The sequence below is a fragment of the Pseudophryne corroboree genome, chromosome 4, assembly GCF_028390025.1.
Source record: "Pseudophryne corroboree isolate aPseCor3 chromosome 4, aPseCor3.hap2, whole genome shotgun sequence".
NCBI lineage: Eukaryota > Metazoa > Chordata > Amphibia > Anura > Myobatrachidae > Pseudophryne > Pseudophryne corroboree.
The window spans coordinates 346,932,379-346,951,642 of NC_086447.1; the positions used below are offsets into that span (position 1 = coordinate 346,932,379).

General features: G+C 44.2%; 1 protein-coding gene across 3 annotated transcripts in view; it reads left to right on the plus strand.

The window, feature by feature from the left end:
• P3H2 (prolyl 3-hydroxylase 2) overlaps window positions 1-19,264 on the plus strand; it is a 267,791-nt gene that overhangs the window by 148,232 nt on the left and 100,295 nt on the right. For all 3 annotated transcript variants that reach the window (XM_063916463.1, XM_063916464.1, XM_063916465.1), the window contains 2 exons: window positions 3,455-3,598; window positions 18,907-19,096. In XM_063916463.1, coding sequence (XP_063772533.1) covers window positions 3,455-3,598; window positions 18,907-19,096 — 334 coding nt within the window. The remainder of the gene's footprint in view (window positions 1-3,454; window positions 3,599-18,906; window positions 19,097-19,264) is intronic.

Sequence of the window (19,264 nt, forward strand, 5' to 3'; positions counted from 1 at the left end):
ACGTTTTCATTCTACGAGCATAGTGATTCAGTTTAAATCTTTGCCTATATGGGTGTGGTATGATTTATCAGCAGTCATCATGTAGACAGTGATGAAATGTCGACATGGCAGAATGTTGACATATCATCCCTGATGCTTAACAGTTACTTATCTGCTCCTCATAGCTGCAGCAAGTTGCAACGCACATTTTTAGTCAACATTATGAATGCTGACCTAATGATTTCATCCTGTCTAGACAATGAAGCTTTCCATGGAATCCTGAGCATGAAAACATCACTGTTATACTAATTAGTGGTAGACAAGGTTTACATATTGACATATGACACTATCCGTGTCACAATAAATGATTCTGCACTTTGATAATTAGATAAACACAAGTGTAAAGTATTTTTCTAACAGACTTAGAGCTGTCATTGTGAAAACATCAATCCATCAACATGAAAGTTTTCATAAGATCATTCCCCTGGAATGGCTTCCGGCAATGGTATTTCTGGTGGTAAACGCAGTGAGTTATAGCTCTAACACATGTATTTTGGATGTGTGATATGCACAGGTGTGGTGGAGCATTAGTGCCCTAGCGCATTTACATAACAAACAAGCCTCAACGTCTGACTTGTCTCTGGGCACAGTGATCTCAGCCAGGAAAATAAGCGTATTTTGTTGTTACTGTTTATCAAGCTCCCTGGTAATTCATCTGAGCCCGTCTCAGCTGACTACTTAAATGTTTGTTTGTTTTTCCTGACAAACACCGAATATCGGTAAAAATGGCTTCAGTGAGCAATGAAGTGAGTTTGTCAGCATGTTACTAGAGGAAGCTTTTCTGTAAAGGTATGAAGAGTGTTTGCTTAAACCCTAAAGGGATTCTTTAAAATGTAACAAAATCTGATGTAAAAGCCACATTCGGAGGGGAACGGAGTGTAATACAGCAGAGCTCATAGCTTTGGAATGCAGAGCTCAAGGGGAAAACCTGCTCTATGTAAAGGACGTCACTGAGAACAGAAAAATCATTGTGTGGTAATGATGTCATGTCAGACAAACCAGAGCCTCGCCAAACAAATCTATCATTTCAACTTAAAGACCTGGAAAAAATGCATTAATCACTATGTAATTAATGCCCCTTGATATCGTGTACAGAAGGTACGGTTATACATCGATGCTATAATGACAGTTTAACATGTTAATATACAAATGTATCTAATATTTTGCTCTTTTGGACTTGGGGCCTGATTCTGAGTTGTAGGGAACAAATGTGTACACAGTGACTGGGGGACATATGCAACTGCTGCAGCCGTCAGGATTTGTATTGAGACGCCCACCCGGCGACTTTGCAAATCCCGTTGACGGCATACAAAAATTCAGCATTGGTCGCAGATCAGTCTATTAATAAATTCTGAGTAGTCTTTTGGTTATGCAGTATGGCCGCAGGAAGTAAGCTCCCAAAATGGTCGCAGCATGTATGCGTTTTTGCTGCCACTCCTCATTACTTCCCCCAAATGCTCTGTGATTGTCAATCGCTTTATGAATAGATCCTCTCTGCACTGCCATCACAAAACCATGGTCGTGCATGTGCCGTGTGACTAAGGGGGACATTTACTAAGCAGTGATAAGAGCGGAGAAGTGAGCCAGTGGAGAAGTGGCCCCACCAACCAATCAGCAGCTCTATATAATTTTATAGTATGCAAATTATAGATGTTACTTCAGTGCTGATTGGTTGCCATGGGCAACTTCTCCACTGGCTCACTTCTCTGCGCTTATCACTGCTTAATAAATGTCCCCCTTAGATGCATGTGCAGACTGACCACAATCACTCAACTGTAAAAAAAAATCTGGATTGCGTACAATTCTGAATCAGGCCTTAGTGAAAAAGTAAATCATGAATTATTTTCTGCAGTGTATTGCAAAATGCTTGGAAATGATCCAAATCTGAGCAGACTGTACATTAGATGATGGTTTCAGAATGTAGGCGCTCATGCAGAGTTGGGCATAAATCCATTTTTCATGTTCTTTCCGCTGCACATGCATCTTTTTGTACATGCATACAGAATGGCTGTGCGCATGCGACTAAGTAGTGGCTAGCTCTTATGGTTCCTTGCGCGAGGGTACCTGAGACATTGATGGGAGGGGGTGTAGCCATTGTCAAAGTACAGTGTTCACCAAAACTGCGTCTCATGCCGAGTACCAAACTGCTGGTGCTCAATCCCTTGTGCAAGTTATGAATTAATGATCACAACTGGCAGCCGCATCTGATTGGCCGAATGTGTCAACATTCCTCTTTATTTTGTTAATAATCTCTGAATAATAGTGCAGCAATCTATTTACAGATTACAGTGAAATGAGCGATTTGGTTTCAAGTTATAAAGCCTGTTTCCTGGAAACCTTGTAATCCGTTAATAAGGGAAATCCCAAACCTACAGTAGTAACAGTGGTAGATGGCAGACTGTAAATGTACAGTAAGCTTTGAAGCAGCAACATGTTCAGCCAAATAGTATTGGGCAAAGGTGCAGGTTTGGTGACATTATAGCTGGAAAGCTGGGGCAATACTAGAACCCTATTCAAGGCAGCCTCCTTTTTCTCATTCCCAGGTTCCCATTTAATTTGTTTTAATTATTTTTTATTATATGAACGCATGAGAAATGCATGAATGAGTCCAATCCTAATAACAGTATAATAACTGAATGTTTATATAGTGTATACATGCACTTAATCAATTTACGGGGGAATATAATTAGCCCTGATATTTTTTTGGGTGCAAAAAAATCTTGTAGTTTTGTTTGGCTATTCAATTAGCCCTCATATTGGAGCTTGCTGAGGTCCCCAAAAAACATTTATTGCAGCTAATTGAATTCCCCGAGTAAAATGTTTATTATTCCTTTGTTAATATTATTTTGCACAAGTACCTCTTTTTCTAACCCCTTTATCTCAATTAAATGATATTACTGCAATAGGTAGGTAACAGTTACTGAATAAACTGACAAACAGCTGATAAGAAAGTTGTAATATAGTGAATTCATTTTGGCAGAAAACTAATTCCAAGCTTTTCTAAGTTTCATTTTAGTAAGTGTGACCAAATTAATAAATTATGTGCATGAAGAAGAAACAATTGTAGACGGTAAAAAGAGTCTTTCAAATTAAATATATTATTAGTCTGGGCCCATGGCAACAGAGAGTTTAAGACCCCTGACGTTAACAATGTGCTACTGTCTGTGAGACCCATCTGTGTTCCATTATTACACAGGGGCCTGTGATGTTATATGCTGCAGTGTCATCTCGTGCTGCAACAATCTATGGAATACTGTACACAGTTTGGGGTTGAAGGGAGTTAAAGGGATTAGTGTTCATGGTTTTTAAGTCCATAAATGATGGAGGAATAATATGATAGAGATGTGTATATTTGTCTGTCTGTATAAATAATTATGTTATAAATCTATTATACTATGTGTGTCTTGTTTTCTAGCTAAATCAGCTGGATGAGGCGGCAAAAGCTGCTCATACATTTTTCATGGCCAATCCAGAGCATATGGAAGTGCAGAAAGACTTAAAGAGTTACCAAGTAAACCCAGATGTCCCACTGATTGACAGAGAGCGACGTGCTTATATGGTAAGAGTACATGGCTGACATGTTTACTACATATCACCAGGTATCCTGTATATTAATGAGGGTACAGTACAGTGGTTGTAATTGTGTAAATAATCAAAGGAAACCACACCACATATGTTTCTCTTTACATTGCATTTCCCACTGGCCATTCAAACTCCTTTCAATCAATCTGGCTGCATTTGTTATGGCTTTTTATGTAACTGTTTGTTATGTTGTTCATCTAATTTTACATTGTTTCAGTTTTTAATATCTGCTATTTCTCTGTGTGCTTGCTGCAGTCAGCGTCTCTGACCCATTGTTGTTAAACAGATGTCAATCATTTTACAGTGTAAGTGGATGCTCTTATGACGTGTAAAGGTTCCGCTGTGGGTTGTCTTATATGGAAACAGTGCATTGGTAGGAGAAAAAAGTGACAAGAATAAGCATGGTTCAGCAGGTCAGCTGGAGGACCCATGTCTCGGAGACACAAAAGCAGTTGGGCTTAAATTGCAGCATTTTACACTGCCTGTAGGAGGTGGAGAAGCCACAGCAGTGTCCAGCAGTAGAAAACTGCTGGACTGCCTCTTGTGCCTCAAACAGGGCTACAGTAAACAGGCTCATCATCACAAGCACTGAAAGAGATCTACAATTGAAGACTGGTGCTTCCCTCCATTCCACAGATACAGAAGAGACAAATCTGCAAAAATGACAACATTTGAGATTTGTAGCAAATCTCCCAACTTTTGGGGAGTTAGTAATGTGGAAGGGGAACTGGGCGTGTGTGACTGCACCATAGTGAGCATGGACTTGTCCCTGGTTGCCTCATCATTTTACTAATCACACTGGTGGCTCCTGACTCCAGTGCCTGTGGCAGGGGATGGTTCCCCCTCAGGCACGCAGATTGGGACAGCCAAGTGTGCCGCATTGTTACTATTCATGTTTTGGGAACCTATTTAATGTATAATCACTGATCAGATGCTCTTTCACGTAAATCATTATGGCTTTCATTGAACTACAGTGTAAGCTACATTTGTACACTTGTGTTGTACGCGTGTCAGGAGTATGTTACCTATTCATACTGTAGCTGTATAATTGCTCTTTTAAAGGAGAGTTCTGCATTTAACATTTAATTTTATAGAATAATTTACCAACTATAGTACTATGGTTGTTTCTCTACGGGCTCCCAACCCTTTACTGTATGGTTCAAGCACTTGCATATACATTAGCTGCTGCTGTGACATGTGACAATCACCTTGGGTGCCCCTGAAGTAGTATTGGATGCCCACTGCTATAAAATCATCAGCAGACAATCCTGGCTATATATAGGTGCAGCGTCCAGCTAAATACAGTGATTGGTTTGTGTCGTGAGGGGGGATGGGGGTATATTTATTCATACTTTTTTTTCTTTTTCTTTTAATAGAATAGTGACTGCTACTCAGTGCTTAAAGTGGTCCTAGAGAGGTGGTGGAACTCACCCCCCTCCCCACGGCGCCCATGTAACAAAGGTATTGTGCGCGCCTTAGGTGCACGCCACAAGAAGGGGCGTGGTCTCAAAAAGAAAGGGGCGTGGTCACACAATAGTAATAGTAATAATGCCACAGCAGTAGAGCCTCTTATACAATGCCCACAGTAGTAGTGCTCATTATGCAGTGTCCACTGTACTCGTAGTGCCCACAGTAGTAGTGTCCCTTATATAGAGCCCATAGCAGTGGTGCCCCTTATGCAATGCCCACAATAGTAGTGCCCCTTATGTCCCCAGGAGTGATGCCCCTTATGAAGTGCCCCCTTTACAATGTCCTCATTAGTAGTGCCTCCAGTAGTAATGCCCTTAATGGTAATGCCCCTGTGTAGTATTGCCCCCAGGAGCAATGTTGCCTGTAGTAATGCCCCCAGTCATTTAGCCCCCTGTAGTTTAGCCCCAGTAGTTATGCCCCCAGTGGTAATGCCCCTGCAGTTATGAACTCAGTAGTTTACCCCCCCCCCCCTTTAGTTTAGCCTCCCAGTGGTAATGCCCCCAGTAGTTTAGCCCCAGTAGTTTTCCCCTTGTAGTTTAGCCACCAGTAGTAATGCCCCCCTGTAGTTTGCCCCCTTGTGGTTTAGCCCCTGTAGTTATGCCCCCAGTAGTTTGGCCCCTGTAGTTATGCTCCCTTGTAGTTTAGCCCACAGTAGTAATGCCCCAAGTAGTAATACCTCCAAGTAGTAATGCCCCCAAGTAGTAATGCCCCCAGTAGTTTATCCTCCCAGTAGTAATGCCCCCAAATAGTAATGCCCCTATGGTTATGCCCCCAGTAGTAATGCCCCCCCTGTAGTTATGCCCCCAGTAGCTTGCCCCCAGTAGCTTGCCCCCTTGTAGCTTGCCCCCTTGTAGCTTGCCCCCTTGTAGCTTACCCCCAGTAGTTTGCCCCCAGTAGTTTGCCCCAGCAGATGCTCCGCAGTAGTGTGCCCCCAGTAGAGGCCCCCCATAGTAATGTCCCCCAGTAGATGCCCCCCAGTAGTTTGCCCCCAGAAGATGCCCCCAGTAGTATGTCCCCCCAGTAGTTTGCCCCCCAGTAGTAATGCCCCCCAGTAGTTTGCCCCCAGTAGATGCCTCTCAGTAGTAATGCCCCCCAGTAGTTTGCCCCCAGTAGATCCCCCCAGTAGATGCGCCGCTACCCAAATTAAAAACAAACAAACACAACACACTATACTCACCGAGCCCCGCTCCCGCGTCTGACCGCTGCAGTCATCTGGGCATCTGCTCCTCAGCACTATGGGAAAAACATGATGTCTCTCCCATAGCGCGCACTGACAGAGCCGGAGGCCAGAGCTCAGTACTGAGCTTGTGCCTCTGGCTGTTGCTGTGCAGGGAGACAGGCGCCCGCTGGTAACACAATCTCATTGGGTGCCCGGCATCTCCCAGCGGCGCCGGCACACATCTGGTTAGGTGAGCCAGAGGAGGCGGAATTGCGTTCCGTCTCCAAGTGGAACTGTCTCACTTTAACCCCTGCTACTACTAATACCCCTTTCAGACTGCTATAGCCTGGAGGCACCCGGGATTTGTATACAGTTCCTTCCGGGTGCGACCCGGCTGAGACCACTTTCAGTCTGGTGGTCTGACCTGGGCTGTTGCCAGGTTGTTAACGGCACCGCAGGCTCGTGCAGAGGTGGCGCTTGAAGATTAGATGATCTCAAAGCGCCGCCTCTTCCTATTCAGGAAGGGTGCTGGGTCGCATCAACACGCTTAACCGTTCACACTGCACCGCGAGCCTGATCGAACACATGTTCAACCCTGCTCGTTACCACAGTTCATATACCGAGTCGCTCGACCCAGGTTATTTCAACTGGACCCTTTCAGACTGCGCCGCACCCCGGAATGCTGCGCGTTCATATGCAATAACCTGGGTTACTGCTGGCAGTCTGAAAGGAGTATAAACAAGATCATTTTAATACTTGCTATATTACATCTATTACAGAATAAGAACAATTGGGAAGGCCTTCAAATACTGTGAAATATAAAGAGTGCAAGAAAAAGGGGATCTGGATGATAGGTCAACAGTCAGTAGGTCGACACCATATGGTCGACATGGTCAAAAGGTCGACGTGTACAAATGGTCAATGTGGCAATGGTCGACAGATCATACGGTCGACATGCGATTATTGTCCTTTTTTATTTATAGGACTTTTTCATACTTTACTATCCACGTGGACTAAAATTCAGAATGGGTAACCTGTGCCGAGCAAAGTGAGCCTTCGACGGGACGTGGTACACTAATTGTTGGTCCATGTGTTCAAATTGTCATCTAAAAACTCTAAAAATTGTTGGCTTTTTCATGTGTCAACCATTACCGTGTGAACCTTTTTCACATGCCGACCTTTTGGGGTCGACTTAGACACTGTCGACCTTCTAACTGTCAACCTACTATAACACACCCCAAGGAAAGGTGCAGATTTTCCAAAATAGACAATAGGAATATATAGTGGTGACTGTATGTACAAGGGCACTGTAGAGATATTACAGTATTTTCTCTGACGTCCTAGTGGATGCTGGGGACTCCGTAAGGACCATGGGGAATAGACGGGCTCCGCAGGAGACTGGGCACACTATAAGAAAGATTTGGTACTACCTGGTGTGCACTGGCTCCTCCCTCTATGCCCCTCCTCCAGACCTCAGTTAGATTTCTGTGCCCGGCCGAGCTGGATGCACACTAGGGGCTCTCCTGAGCTCCTAGAAAGAAAGTATATGTTAGGTTTTTTATTTTACAGTGAGACCTGCTGGCAACAGGCTCACTGCAACGAGGGACTAAGGGGAGAAGAAGCGAACCTACCTGCTTGCAGCTAGCTTGGGCTTCTTAGGCTACTGGACACCATTAGCTCCAGAGGGATCGACCGCAGGACCCGTCCTTGGTGTTCGTTCCCGGAGCCGCGCCGCCGTCCCCCTTACAGAGCCAGAAGCAAGAAGATGGTCCGGAAAATCGGCGGCAGAAGACTTCAGTCTTCACCAAGGTAGCGCACAGCACTGCAGCTGTGCGCCATTGCTCCTCATACACACTTCACACCCCGGCACTGAGGGTGCAGGGCGCTGGGGGGGGGGCGCCCTGAGCAGCAATAAAATCACCTTGGCTGGCAAAATAACCACAATATATAGCCCCAGAGGCTATATATGTGGTAATTACCCCTGCCAGAATACAGAAAAAAGCGGGAGAAAAGTCCGCCAAAAAAGGGGCGGAGCCATCTCCCTCAGCACACTGGCGCCATTTTCCCTCACAGTTCCGCTGGAAGGAAGCTCCCTGACTCTCCCCTGCAGTCTACACTACAGAAAAGGGTAAAAAAGAGAGGGGGGGCACAAAATTGAGGCGCAGTAAATATTATAGCAGCTATAGGGGACATAATTCAGTTAGTCCCTGCATTATATAGCGCTCTGATGTGTGCTGGCATACTCTCTCTCTGTCTCCCCAAAGGGCTTTTTGTGGGGTCCTGTCTCCTTTAAGAGCATTCCCTGTGTGTGTGTGCGGTGTGTCGGTACGGCTGTCGACATGTTTGATGAGGAGACTTATGTGGAGGCGGAGCAGATGCCTATAAATGTGATGTCACCCCCTGCGGGGCAGACACCTGAGTGGATGGACTTATGGAAGGAATTACGTGCAAGTGTCGACTCCTTACATAAAAAATTTGACGACATGCCAAATGCGGGACAGCCGGCTTCTCAGCTCGTGCCTGCCCAGGCAATTCAAAGGCCATCAGGGGCTCTAAAACGCCCACTACCTCAGATGGCAGACACAGATGTCGACACGGATACTGATACCAGTGTCGACGACGATGAGTCAAATTTAATGTCCACTAGGGCCATTCGTTGCATGATTGAGGCAATGAAAGAGGTTTTACACATTTCTGATATGAACCCAGGTACCTCAAAAAAGGGTATTATGTTTGGGGAGAAAAAACTACCAATAGTTTTTCCCCCATCTGAAGAATTAAATGAAGTGTGTGATAAAAAATTGGTGATTTCAAAAAAATTACTAATGGCGTTCCCTTTCTCGCCAGAGGATAGGTCACGTTGGGAAACTCCCCCTAGGGTGGATAAAGCGCTCACACGTTTGTCTAAAAAGGTGGCACTACCGTTTCCGGATACGGCCGCCCTAAAGGAACCTGCTGATAGAAAGCAGGAGGCTATCCTAAAGTCTATATATACACACACGGGTGTGATACTGAGACCAGCTATTGCTTCAGCGTGGATGTGCAGTGCTGCTGCTGCTTGGTCAGATTCCCTGTCGGAAAATATTGACACCCTAGACAGGGACACGATATTGCTAACCGTAGAGCATATAAAAGACTCAGTCTTGTACATGAGAGATGCACAGAGGGAGATCTGCCGGCTGGCATCTAGAATAAGCGCATTGTCCATTTCTGCTAGGAGAGGCTTATGGACTCGGCAGTGGACAGGAGATGCAGATTCTAAAAGGCACATGGAAGTTTTGCCTTATAAGGGTGAGGAGTTATTCGGGGATGGTCTCTCAGACCTTGTTTCCACAGCAACAGCTGGGAAGTCAGCATTTTTGCCCCATGTCCCGTCACAGCCTAAGAAAGCGCTGTATTATCAGGTACAGTCCTTTCGACCCCAGAAAAACAGGCGGGGAAAAGGCGGGTCTTTTCTGTCTAGAGGCAGAGGAAGGGGAAAAAAGCTGCACCACGCAGCAGGTTCCCAGGAACAAAAGTCCTCCCCCGCTTCTTCCAAATCCGCCGCATGACGGTGGGGCTCCACAGGCGGAGCCAGGTACGGTGGGGGGCCGCCTCAAAAATTTCAGCGATCAGTGGGCTCGCTCACGGGTGGATCCCTGGATCCTTCAAGTAGTATCTCAGGGGTACAAGCTGGAATTCGAGGCGCCTCCCCCCCGCCGTTTCCTCAAATCGGCCTTACCGACAACTCCCTCGGCCAGGGAGGCTGTACTAGAGGCAATTCACAAGCTGTATTCCCAGCAGGTGATAGTCAAAGTACCCCTACTTCAACAAGGACGGGGTTACTATTCCACACTGTTTGTGGTACCGAAACCGGACGGTTCGGTGAGACCCATTTTAAATTTGAAATCCTTGAACACATACATAAAAAGATTCAAGTTCAAGATGGAATCGCTCAGGGCGGTTATTGCAAGCCTGGACGAGGGGGATTACATGGTATCCCTGGACATCAAGGATGCTTACCTGCATGTCCCAATTTACCTTCCTCACCAGGAGTACCTCAGATTTGTGGTACAGGATTGCCATTACCAATTCCAGACACTACCGTTTGGACTGTCCACGGCACCGAGGGTGTTTACCAAGGTAATGGCAGAAATGATGATACTCCTTCGAAAAAAGGGAGTTTTAATTATCCCGTACTTGGACGATCTCCTAATAAAGGCGAGGTCCAGGGAACAGTTACTGGTCGGAGTAGCACTATCTCGGGAAGTGCTACAACAGCATGGCTGGATTCTAAACATTCCAAAGTCACAACTGGTTCCTTCCACACGCTTACTGTTCCTGGGGATGATTCTGGACACAGAACAGAAAAAAGTGTTTCTCCTGCAGGAGAAAGCCAAGGAGCTGTCATCTCTAGTCAGAGACCTCCTAAAACCAAAACGGGTATCGGTGCATCACTGCACACGAGTCCTGGGAAAAATGGTGGCTTCATACGAAGCAATTCCGTTCGACAGGTTCCATGCAATGACCTTCCAGTGGGACCTCTTGGACAAGTGGTCGGGATCGCATCTTCAGATGCATCAACTGATAACCCTGTCTCCAAGGACCAGGGTGTCTCTACTGTGGTGGCTGCAGAGTGCTCATCTTCTAGAGGGCCGCAGATTCGGCATACAGGACTGGGTCCTGGTGACCACGGATGCCAGCCTTCGGGGCTGGGGCGCAGTCACACAGGGAAGAAATTTCCAGGGACTTTGGTCAAGTCAGGAGTCGTCCCTACACATAAACATTCTGGAACTGAGGGCCATTTACAATGCCCTAAGTCAGGCAAGGCCCCTGCTTCAAAACCAACCGGTTCTGATCCAATCAGACAACATCACGGCAGTCGCCCATGTAAACAGACAGGGCGGCACAAGAAGCAGGGTGGCGATGGCAGAAGCCACAAGGATTCTCCGATGGGCGGAAAATCACGTACTAGCACTGTCAGCAGTGTTCATTCCGGGAGTGGACAACTGGGAAGCAGACTTCCTCAGCAGACACGACCTACACCCGGGAGAGTGGGGACTTCATCCAGAAGTCTTCCTACTGTTGGTAAACCGTTGGGAAAGGCCACAGGTGGACATGATGGTGTCCCGCCTCAACAAAAAGCTAAAGAGATATTGCGCCAGGTCAAGGGACCCTCAGGCGATAGCTGTGGACGCTCTAGTGACACCATGGGTGTACCAGTCGGTTTATGTGTTCCCTCCTCTGCCTCTCATACCAAGGGTTCTGAGAATAATAAGAAGGCGAGGAGTAAGAACGATACTCGTGGTTCCGGATTGGCCAAGAAGAGCTTGGTACCCGGAACTTCAAGAAATGTTATCAGAGGACCCATGGCCTCTGCCGCTCAGACAGGATCTGCTACAGCAGGGGCCCTGTCTGTTCCAAGACTTACCGCGGCTGCGTTTGACGGCATGGCGGTTGAATTCCGGATCCTAAAGGAAAAGGGCATTCCGGAGGAAGTCATTCCTACGCTGATAAAAGCCAGGAAAGAAGTAACCGCAAATCATTATCACCGCATTTGGCGAAAATATGTTGCGTGGTGTGAGGCCAGGAAGGCCCCTACAGAGGAATTTCAGCTGGGTCGTTTTCTGCACTTCCTACAGTCAGGAGTGACTATGGGCCTAAAATTGGGTTCCATTAAGGTCCAGATTTCGGCTCTGTCGATTTTCTTCCAGAAAGAACTGGCTTCACTACATGAAGTTCAGACTTTTGTAAAGGGAGTGCTTCATATTCAGCCCCCTTTTGTGCCTCCTGTGGCACCTTGGGATCTCAATGTGGTGTTGAGTTTCCTAAAATCACATTGGTTTGAACCACTTAAAACCGTGGATCTGAAATATCTCACGTGGAAAGTGGTCATGTTATTGGCCTTGGCTTCGGCCAGGCGTGTGTCAGAATTGGCGGCTTTGTCATGTAAAAGCCCTTATCTGATTTTCCATATGGATAGGGCAGAATTGAGGACTCGTCCCCAGTTTCTCCCTAAGGTGGTATCAGCTTTTCACTTGAACCAACCTATTGTGGTGCCTGCGGCTACTAGGGACTTGGAGGATTCCAAGTTACTGGACGTAGTCAGGGCCTTGAAAATTTATTTTTCCAGGACGGCTGGAGTCAGGAAAACTGACTCGCTTTTTATCCTGTATGCACCCAACAAAATAGGTGCTCCTGCTTCTAAGCAGACTATTGCTCGCTGGATTTGTAGCACAATTCAGCTGGCGCATTCTGCGGCTGGATTGCCGCATCCTAAATCAGTGAAAGCCCATTCCACGAGGAAGGTGGGCTCATCTTGGGCGGCTGCCCGAGGGGTCTCGGCTTTACAACTTTGCCGAGCTGCAACTTGGTCAGGGGCAAACACGTTTTGCTAAATTCTACAAATTTGATACCCTGGCTGAGGAGGACCTTGAGTTCTCTCATTCGGTGCTGCAGAGTCATCCGCACTCTCCCGCCCGTTTGGGAGCTTTGGTATAATCCCCATGGTCCTTACGGAGTCCCCAGCATCCACTAGGACGTCAGAGAAAATAAGAATTTACTCACCGGTAATTCTATTTCTCGTAGTCCGTAGTGGATGCTGGGCGCCCATCCCAAGTGCGGATTGTCTGCAATACTTGTATATAGTTATTGCCTAACTAAAGGGTTATTGTTGAGCCATCTGTTGAGAGGCTCAGTTATATTTCATACTGTTAACTGGGTTTAATATCACGAGTTATACGGTGTGATTGGGGTGGCTGGTATGAGTCTTACCCGGGATTCAAAATCCTTCCTTATTGTGTCAGCTCTTCCGGGCACAGTATCCTAACTGAGGTCTGGAGGAGGGGCATAGAGGGAGGAGCCAGTGCACACCAGGTAGTACCAAATCTTTCTTATAGTGTGCCCAGTCTCCTGCGGAGCCCGTCTATTCCCCATGGTCCTTACGGAGTCCCCAGCATCCACTACGGACTACGAGAAATAGAATTACCGGTGAGTAAATTCTTATTTTAATCTATTCATAGGAACTGAGAGATTATTATACTGTAATAACAAAGTATTGGTATGCTCTTGACATACACAATAAATCCCATTTAATATACGTTGGAACAATTGCTATAATGTCCATGTGTATGGACAGGTGGGAACAGCTGCATCCATCCTGCAAAAATGATCAATAGGTAAAATAATTCAGGTGACAGTAGATCGGATCATTATATTACTGTGGTGTACGGTACACGCAGGCTAATACTAATTAAGCTCACAAGGCCACATACTGTATCAGGAGTGCATTTGATTCAGCAGCTATCTATTTTTAACTTTCTAGCAGTGATGTGCGGGGAGGTGAGGCAGAGCCTTTCCTGTCATTCTAACGTATACGCCAGTTCCTGACTATATAAAGTATATGTAAAATGCAAAGAATACATTAGAAATATCTTCATTGTATTTATTTTAATCATTTTTATAGTCACAACTCGGGAGTAAACAGTCTATGGCAGGTAAAGTAGTGCCTCATCTGCCTACCTTGTCCGCACCTCTCTGATCCAAGCACGGCAAATTTCCAGCGGTACAGTATAAACCGCTGCACCTGTGAATAATGCCCACATAAACCCTTAGGCTCATATTTGTCTGAAAATCTGTCTCTGGTACTAGCCCGTGCTTTCTAGTAGATGTCGTCTCGCAGTACAGTTTAGCTGCTGAGGACCCTTTTTACTAACATGCGGCAATAACACAGTTTTTATATTACTGCATATGGCAGGGATAGAAATATTATTATCACTCTAATGTACATTAAAATCTAGTTATCTCCACTACGTGGCAATACTGGCTGTCAGTGTTACGACTTCATTTACCCCTTCCTCAGTCAATCCTCAGTGTATTGTGTATACGTGTCTCTGTCTGCCAGAAAGAAATAATAAAGAATGAAAGAAAAAAGCATACATAATGTCAAGTGATTCCCATCAGAAAAACATTTACTTGCTGTTATCAGCTGTGGGGTCCCAGCAGCAGCCTTTCTGGCTTTAGCGAAACCTTCCGAAACACTGCCAGGTCCCCGCAGAGTGAAAGTGTAGTGCAGATGTGCAGACTAGCCGTCACGCATGTGCATTACACAGCAGCCATGCGCAGGATGTAGCCGAGGAGGGGGACCTCATTGGAGACGTGCGTAATGAGAAATACTAATGGCATATTTGTTCGTATTGTTGCGATACTAAACTAAATATGCCTTTGGTAATACGACTTATTATTAAATGGGGCCCTAAACTGTGTATTCTTTGCCCTTTCTGGGGGAGTTATAAAAGCTTGGAGAGAGAAAAAGTACCAGCTAATCTGCTCATAACTGCCATGTTACAGGCTGTATTTGAAAAATGACACCACCTATTTGGTTGGTACTTTATCTCTCTCCACCGTATCCCTCTCCAAGCTTTGTAAATCTCTCTCTCTCTTCTTGCACGCTCTTTGCACTCTCTAGTGTAACTGCTGTTAATAAAGTATAAAGAAAAATAACTGCATGAACATTTAATTAATCTCACCTATTAATAGGTACATAAGGTACAGGGGATGCAGTTAATTTACCGAATGTCAGGATCCCGGCAATTAGGAGACCGACTCCAGAATCCCGACAGCTGACGAAATGCCGCCGGTCAGAATCCCATCCAAACCCCGAGTTCCCACTCGGATGGTGGTCCACGTCACCACCCAAGGGGGAATATAATCACTCGCCACCGGACCCAAAGTTCAGCAAGCCCGCGTGGGGCTCGCTGCGCTCGCCGCTGGGATTCTGGCGTCTGTCCCTTGACTGACAGGTTCCTGACCACTGGTATTACATACTGGACCCAGGTACAGAATGCACATCTCAAAGACTGGCTCTGGCTAGAAGAGACACATAAATATAATATACTAATTAAAAAGGTAACCATCACTGGGGAAAATAGTTATGGGTATCCTTCTATTTTACAGTCAAACTCTGGTACTAGCATGAGATGCTAAATTATGTCATTGCAATTATAGTGGCTTGTGTTACATTTATGATGCACGTTTACACCTAGAAATAACTAAGCAACCTTACACTCAAAGGTCTAACTTTGAGTGTAAGGTTGCTTAGTTATTTTTAGGTGTAAACGTTTAGACATATGGATTTTTACATTTCTTTTTAATCAGAAACTAACAAATGTTATTATTACACACATTTTGAATAGAATCTTTGGATTTTGGGTCATTGCAATTGAATATTCAGTTTACAAGAACCTGTATAACTCATCCTGTGTGTTTCTTTCGGCAAGGAGCCTATAGAAGAAAAATTGCTTATTACCTAATGTTCCAACACATTACACTCTGCCAGGTTGAGCCGGTAGTGATGTCTATGAGCATTACAGATTTTAGCTGACTTTGCTGCCTCTCACAATAGAATACCTTCACTGCTCACTGCCTGAAAATACATTTTGTGTGATTGGTTTAACAGATGGAAATTATATTTTGGATTTAAATCATTTCTAGACACTAAAGTGGAAAAACAATTCAACTCCAAGTATCAAGTCACATACTTTAGAACATTTCTTACCCTAGTCATAATAAACAAACTGTGCTTTTTAGTGATACTTATGGAAAATGGAACCATGAGAAACAGGTGATATCCTTTATAATACGCCTGTGATGATAATATTTGTTTAATCACCTTTTAAGTCACAGCTATGTATGTACATAAAATGTATTCAATTGATGAAAATTAGGTCAGAGCTCTTTAAACAAAGATCTTTTTTTAAGCAAATATCTAATGATAGCCTTTTTTTATAAAGGCATTTTGAAATCATCTGTATTTTGTATTTATTTGGCATCTTGGAGCATGTATTGTTGTTTTAAATATAATCAAGTTTTATGTATGCCTGAAGCTTCTTCCACTGACCCCTTTGCCAGAGGTTTACCGTGGAACCATGGCACCTAAAGCAAGTGCATGCTATGGCCAGGGCCGTAGAGAGCAGCGCAGGGCCACAGTACTACATGGGGAACGTGGACTAAACAAGGTGCATTACCATGTGCCGTTCAGATCAGGAGGGGTGGGATTGCGTAGGTGGAGGCATCTTACCTTCTCTTGATCCAGTAAGTCGGTTCCACCTTCTCGGCAGACTATCTTGCCGGTGATATTTGGGACGATGGCGCGTGTGTGCTGGAGACCAAAAACTCTTTGCTTTCACTGTGAGGCTCCACCTTCCCGAAGTTGTCCCTGGGAAGATGGCGCTGGGGAGGAGGAGAGACCGCTTCCTGGATCAAATTAAGTATATTCAGAAGGAGAAGGAGTGGTAGGCCCGGGGAATCAGTACCCACTCTCCCCTCTTGGCGCCATTGGTTATGGCACCCCACCTCCACCACCTTCCGTCTTTCTTTTGATACAATCTGTGTTTTTTATGGCAATAAAGAAATCACTGTAACATATTGTCATCAACAAAGATAAATTATAAACAGGTCAAACTAGAAATTGCGTAAGATATGGCTAAAGAGAACACAAGGAGCAGCCAGGGAGCACAATGAACAATGATGACCAGTACTGGCTATGACCACAAAACGCTAGAAGTAAACAAAAACAGCATAGCATATCAATAAAGGGGGGGGGGGGCAAGGCAATAGAGATCTGGAATAGTATTATGGAGTATCAGAATTTTCTATATTTCTGCTGACATTTGGTCTAAAACTACCTCAGATTTTCACAAGTCCTAAAAGTAGATAAGGAGGACCAAATCAAACTAATGGGACAAAAAAATAGACATACTCATTTTTTATTGAGGAAAATAGTCCAATATCACCTATCTGTGAGTGGTAAAAGTATGTGAACCATTAGGCAAGCAGATATTTTGAAAGTGAAATTAGAGTCCGGTATTTTCAATCCATGAGATAATAACCTGTCTTTTTAAAAGAACATGGATCTGTCAAAGTCCGATGTTCACATTTCTGGAAGTGTATCACGCCACGAACAAAAGAGATTTCTGAGGACCTCCGTAGAATAGTTATTGATACTCTTCAGGCTGGAAAAGGTTACAAAACCATCTCTAAAGAGATTGGACTCCACCAATCAACAGTCAGACAGATTGTGTACAAATGGAAGAAATTCCAGACCATTATTACCCTCCCCAGGAGTGGTCGGCCAGCCAAGAGCAAGGGGTCTAATAGTTCTCAAGATCACAAATGAACCCAAGGTAACCTCTATGCAACTGAAGGCCTTTCTGACATTAGCTAATGTGCATGTTCATGAGTCCACCATCATGAGGACATTAAACAACAAATGTTGAGCATGACAGAATTGCAAGGAGAAAGCCAGTGATCTCAAAAAAGAACATTGCTACCCATCTGCAGTTTGCTAAAGATCACCTGCACAAGCCACAAGGCTATTGAAACAATGTTTTGTGGATAGGTGAGTCCCAAATAGAGCTTTTTGGTTTAAATGAGAAGAGTTATGTTTAAAGAAAGAAGAACACTGCATTCCGGAATAAACACCTCATACTATCTGTGAAACACAGTGGTATTGGTATTATGGTTTGAGCCTGTTTTGCTGCATCTGGCCCAGGATGACTTGCCATCATTGATGGGACAATGAGTTCTGAATAATACCAGAATATTCTAATGGAAAATTTCCATGAGCTACATCTCAAGATAACATGGGTCATGCAGCAAGACACCGACGCAAAGCAAGTTATTATTCCAAAGAATGGTTTAAGAAAGATAAATTTAAAGTTTTGGAATGGCCAAGTCCTGACCTTAATCCAATCAAAATATTGTGGAAGGACCTGAAGTGAGCAGTTCATGGGAGGAAACCCACCAACATAACAGAGTTGTAGCTGTTTTGTACAGAGGAATGGGATAACAATTACCGGAAATGTTTACATTCAGTTATTGCTGCACAAGGGGGTCATACCAGATACTGAGAAAAAATCTGAGGTAGTTTTAGGCCAAGTTTCAGCAGAAATATAGAAAATTATGAAGGGTTCACAAACTTTGAAGCACCACTTTATATGGGTAAATGAGTAGGGGAGAAAGGGGAAAGGGGTGGGTCTCTGCCTCAAACAAGAGGGGGCGAATTGGCTAGTGTCTTGGACGAGTAATTCAGATTATAATCTCTAATACATTTGGAAATTGGTTGAAGGATTAAATATTCTCTACAGCATGGTATAAACTGGCCCTAAAGAGGTGGTAGATGAATATCTTTTTTTATAATGACATATCATTAATAAGAAACAGAAACAAATGCTAATCAAAAAAGAATATTTGACTCCTTTATAACAAACACCACTAGTGACAGATATACAATATAAAGAGCATTTTAGTGACTGCAAAATAATACAAGGATAATTAAATTAACATTTGTGCAATACAGAGAGCATTCTAGTAACCAATATACAATAGAGGGAGCATACTATTGACCGATATACAATACACAGAGCATTTAATTGACTAGAATGAATAACTGCACCAATAAAGTTGTTAAAACGTTCCATGCCTGTAATGTGCTTTCTGAGCTACTCATCCTATGACAAAAAAATTTAATTATGGGAGATACTTTCCTCCACATTCTCTTTACACAGCATGTCATAAAATTATTATTCAGTACTAGCTATCAACTACAGTAGTAGATCTACTATGAGGTCACATTTTTACAACATGCACTAATATTTATTTATTTTATAAATTATTAGGATGATTACCATACAGGTATGAAGCTGTATGATCAGGAGCAATACGAGCAGGCTATTAGGCACTTTGAGGAGGCTTTGAAAGGCTATTATCAAGCTGATGTGGATTGCAGAGCCATGTGTTGGGGACCACAAAAGTTTGATGAATATGAATATGTAGACTACAGTGCCACCCTGTATGAAGCCATTGCAGGTAAGGACGTTATTATATACCCGATACATGTTTTATATAATGAAATAAAACCTCTAATTTAAAATGTCTGTAAAAAGTAAAATTAGTGTGTGTGTGTGTGTGTGTGTGTGTGTGTGTGTGTGTGTGTGTGTGTGTGTGTGTGTATATATATATATATATCTATCTATC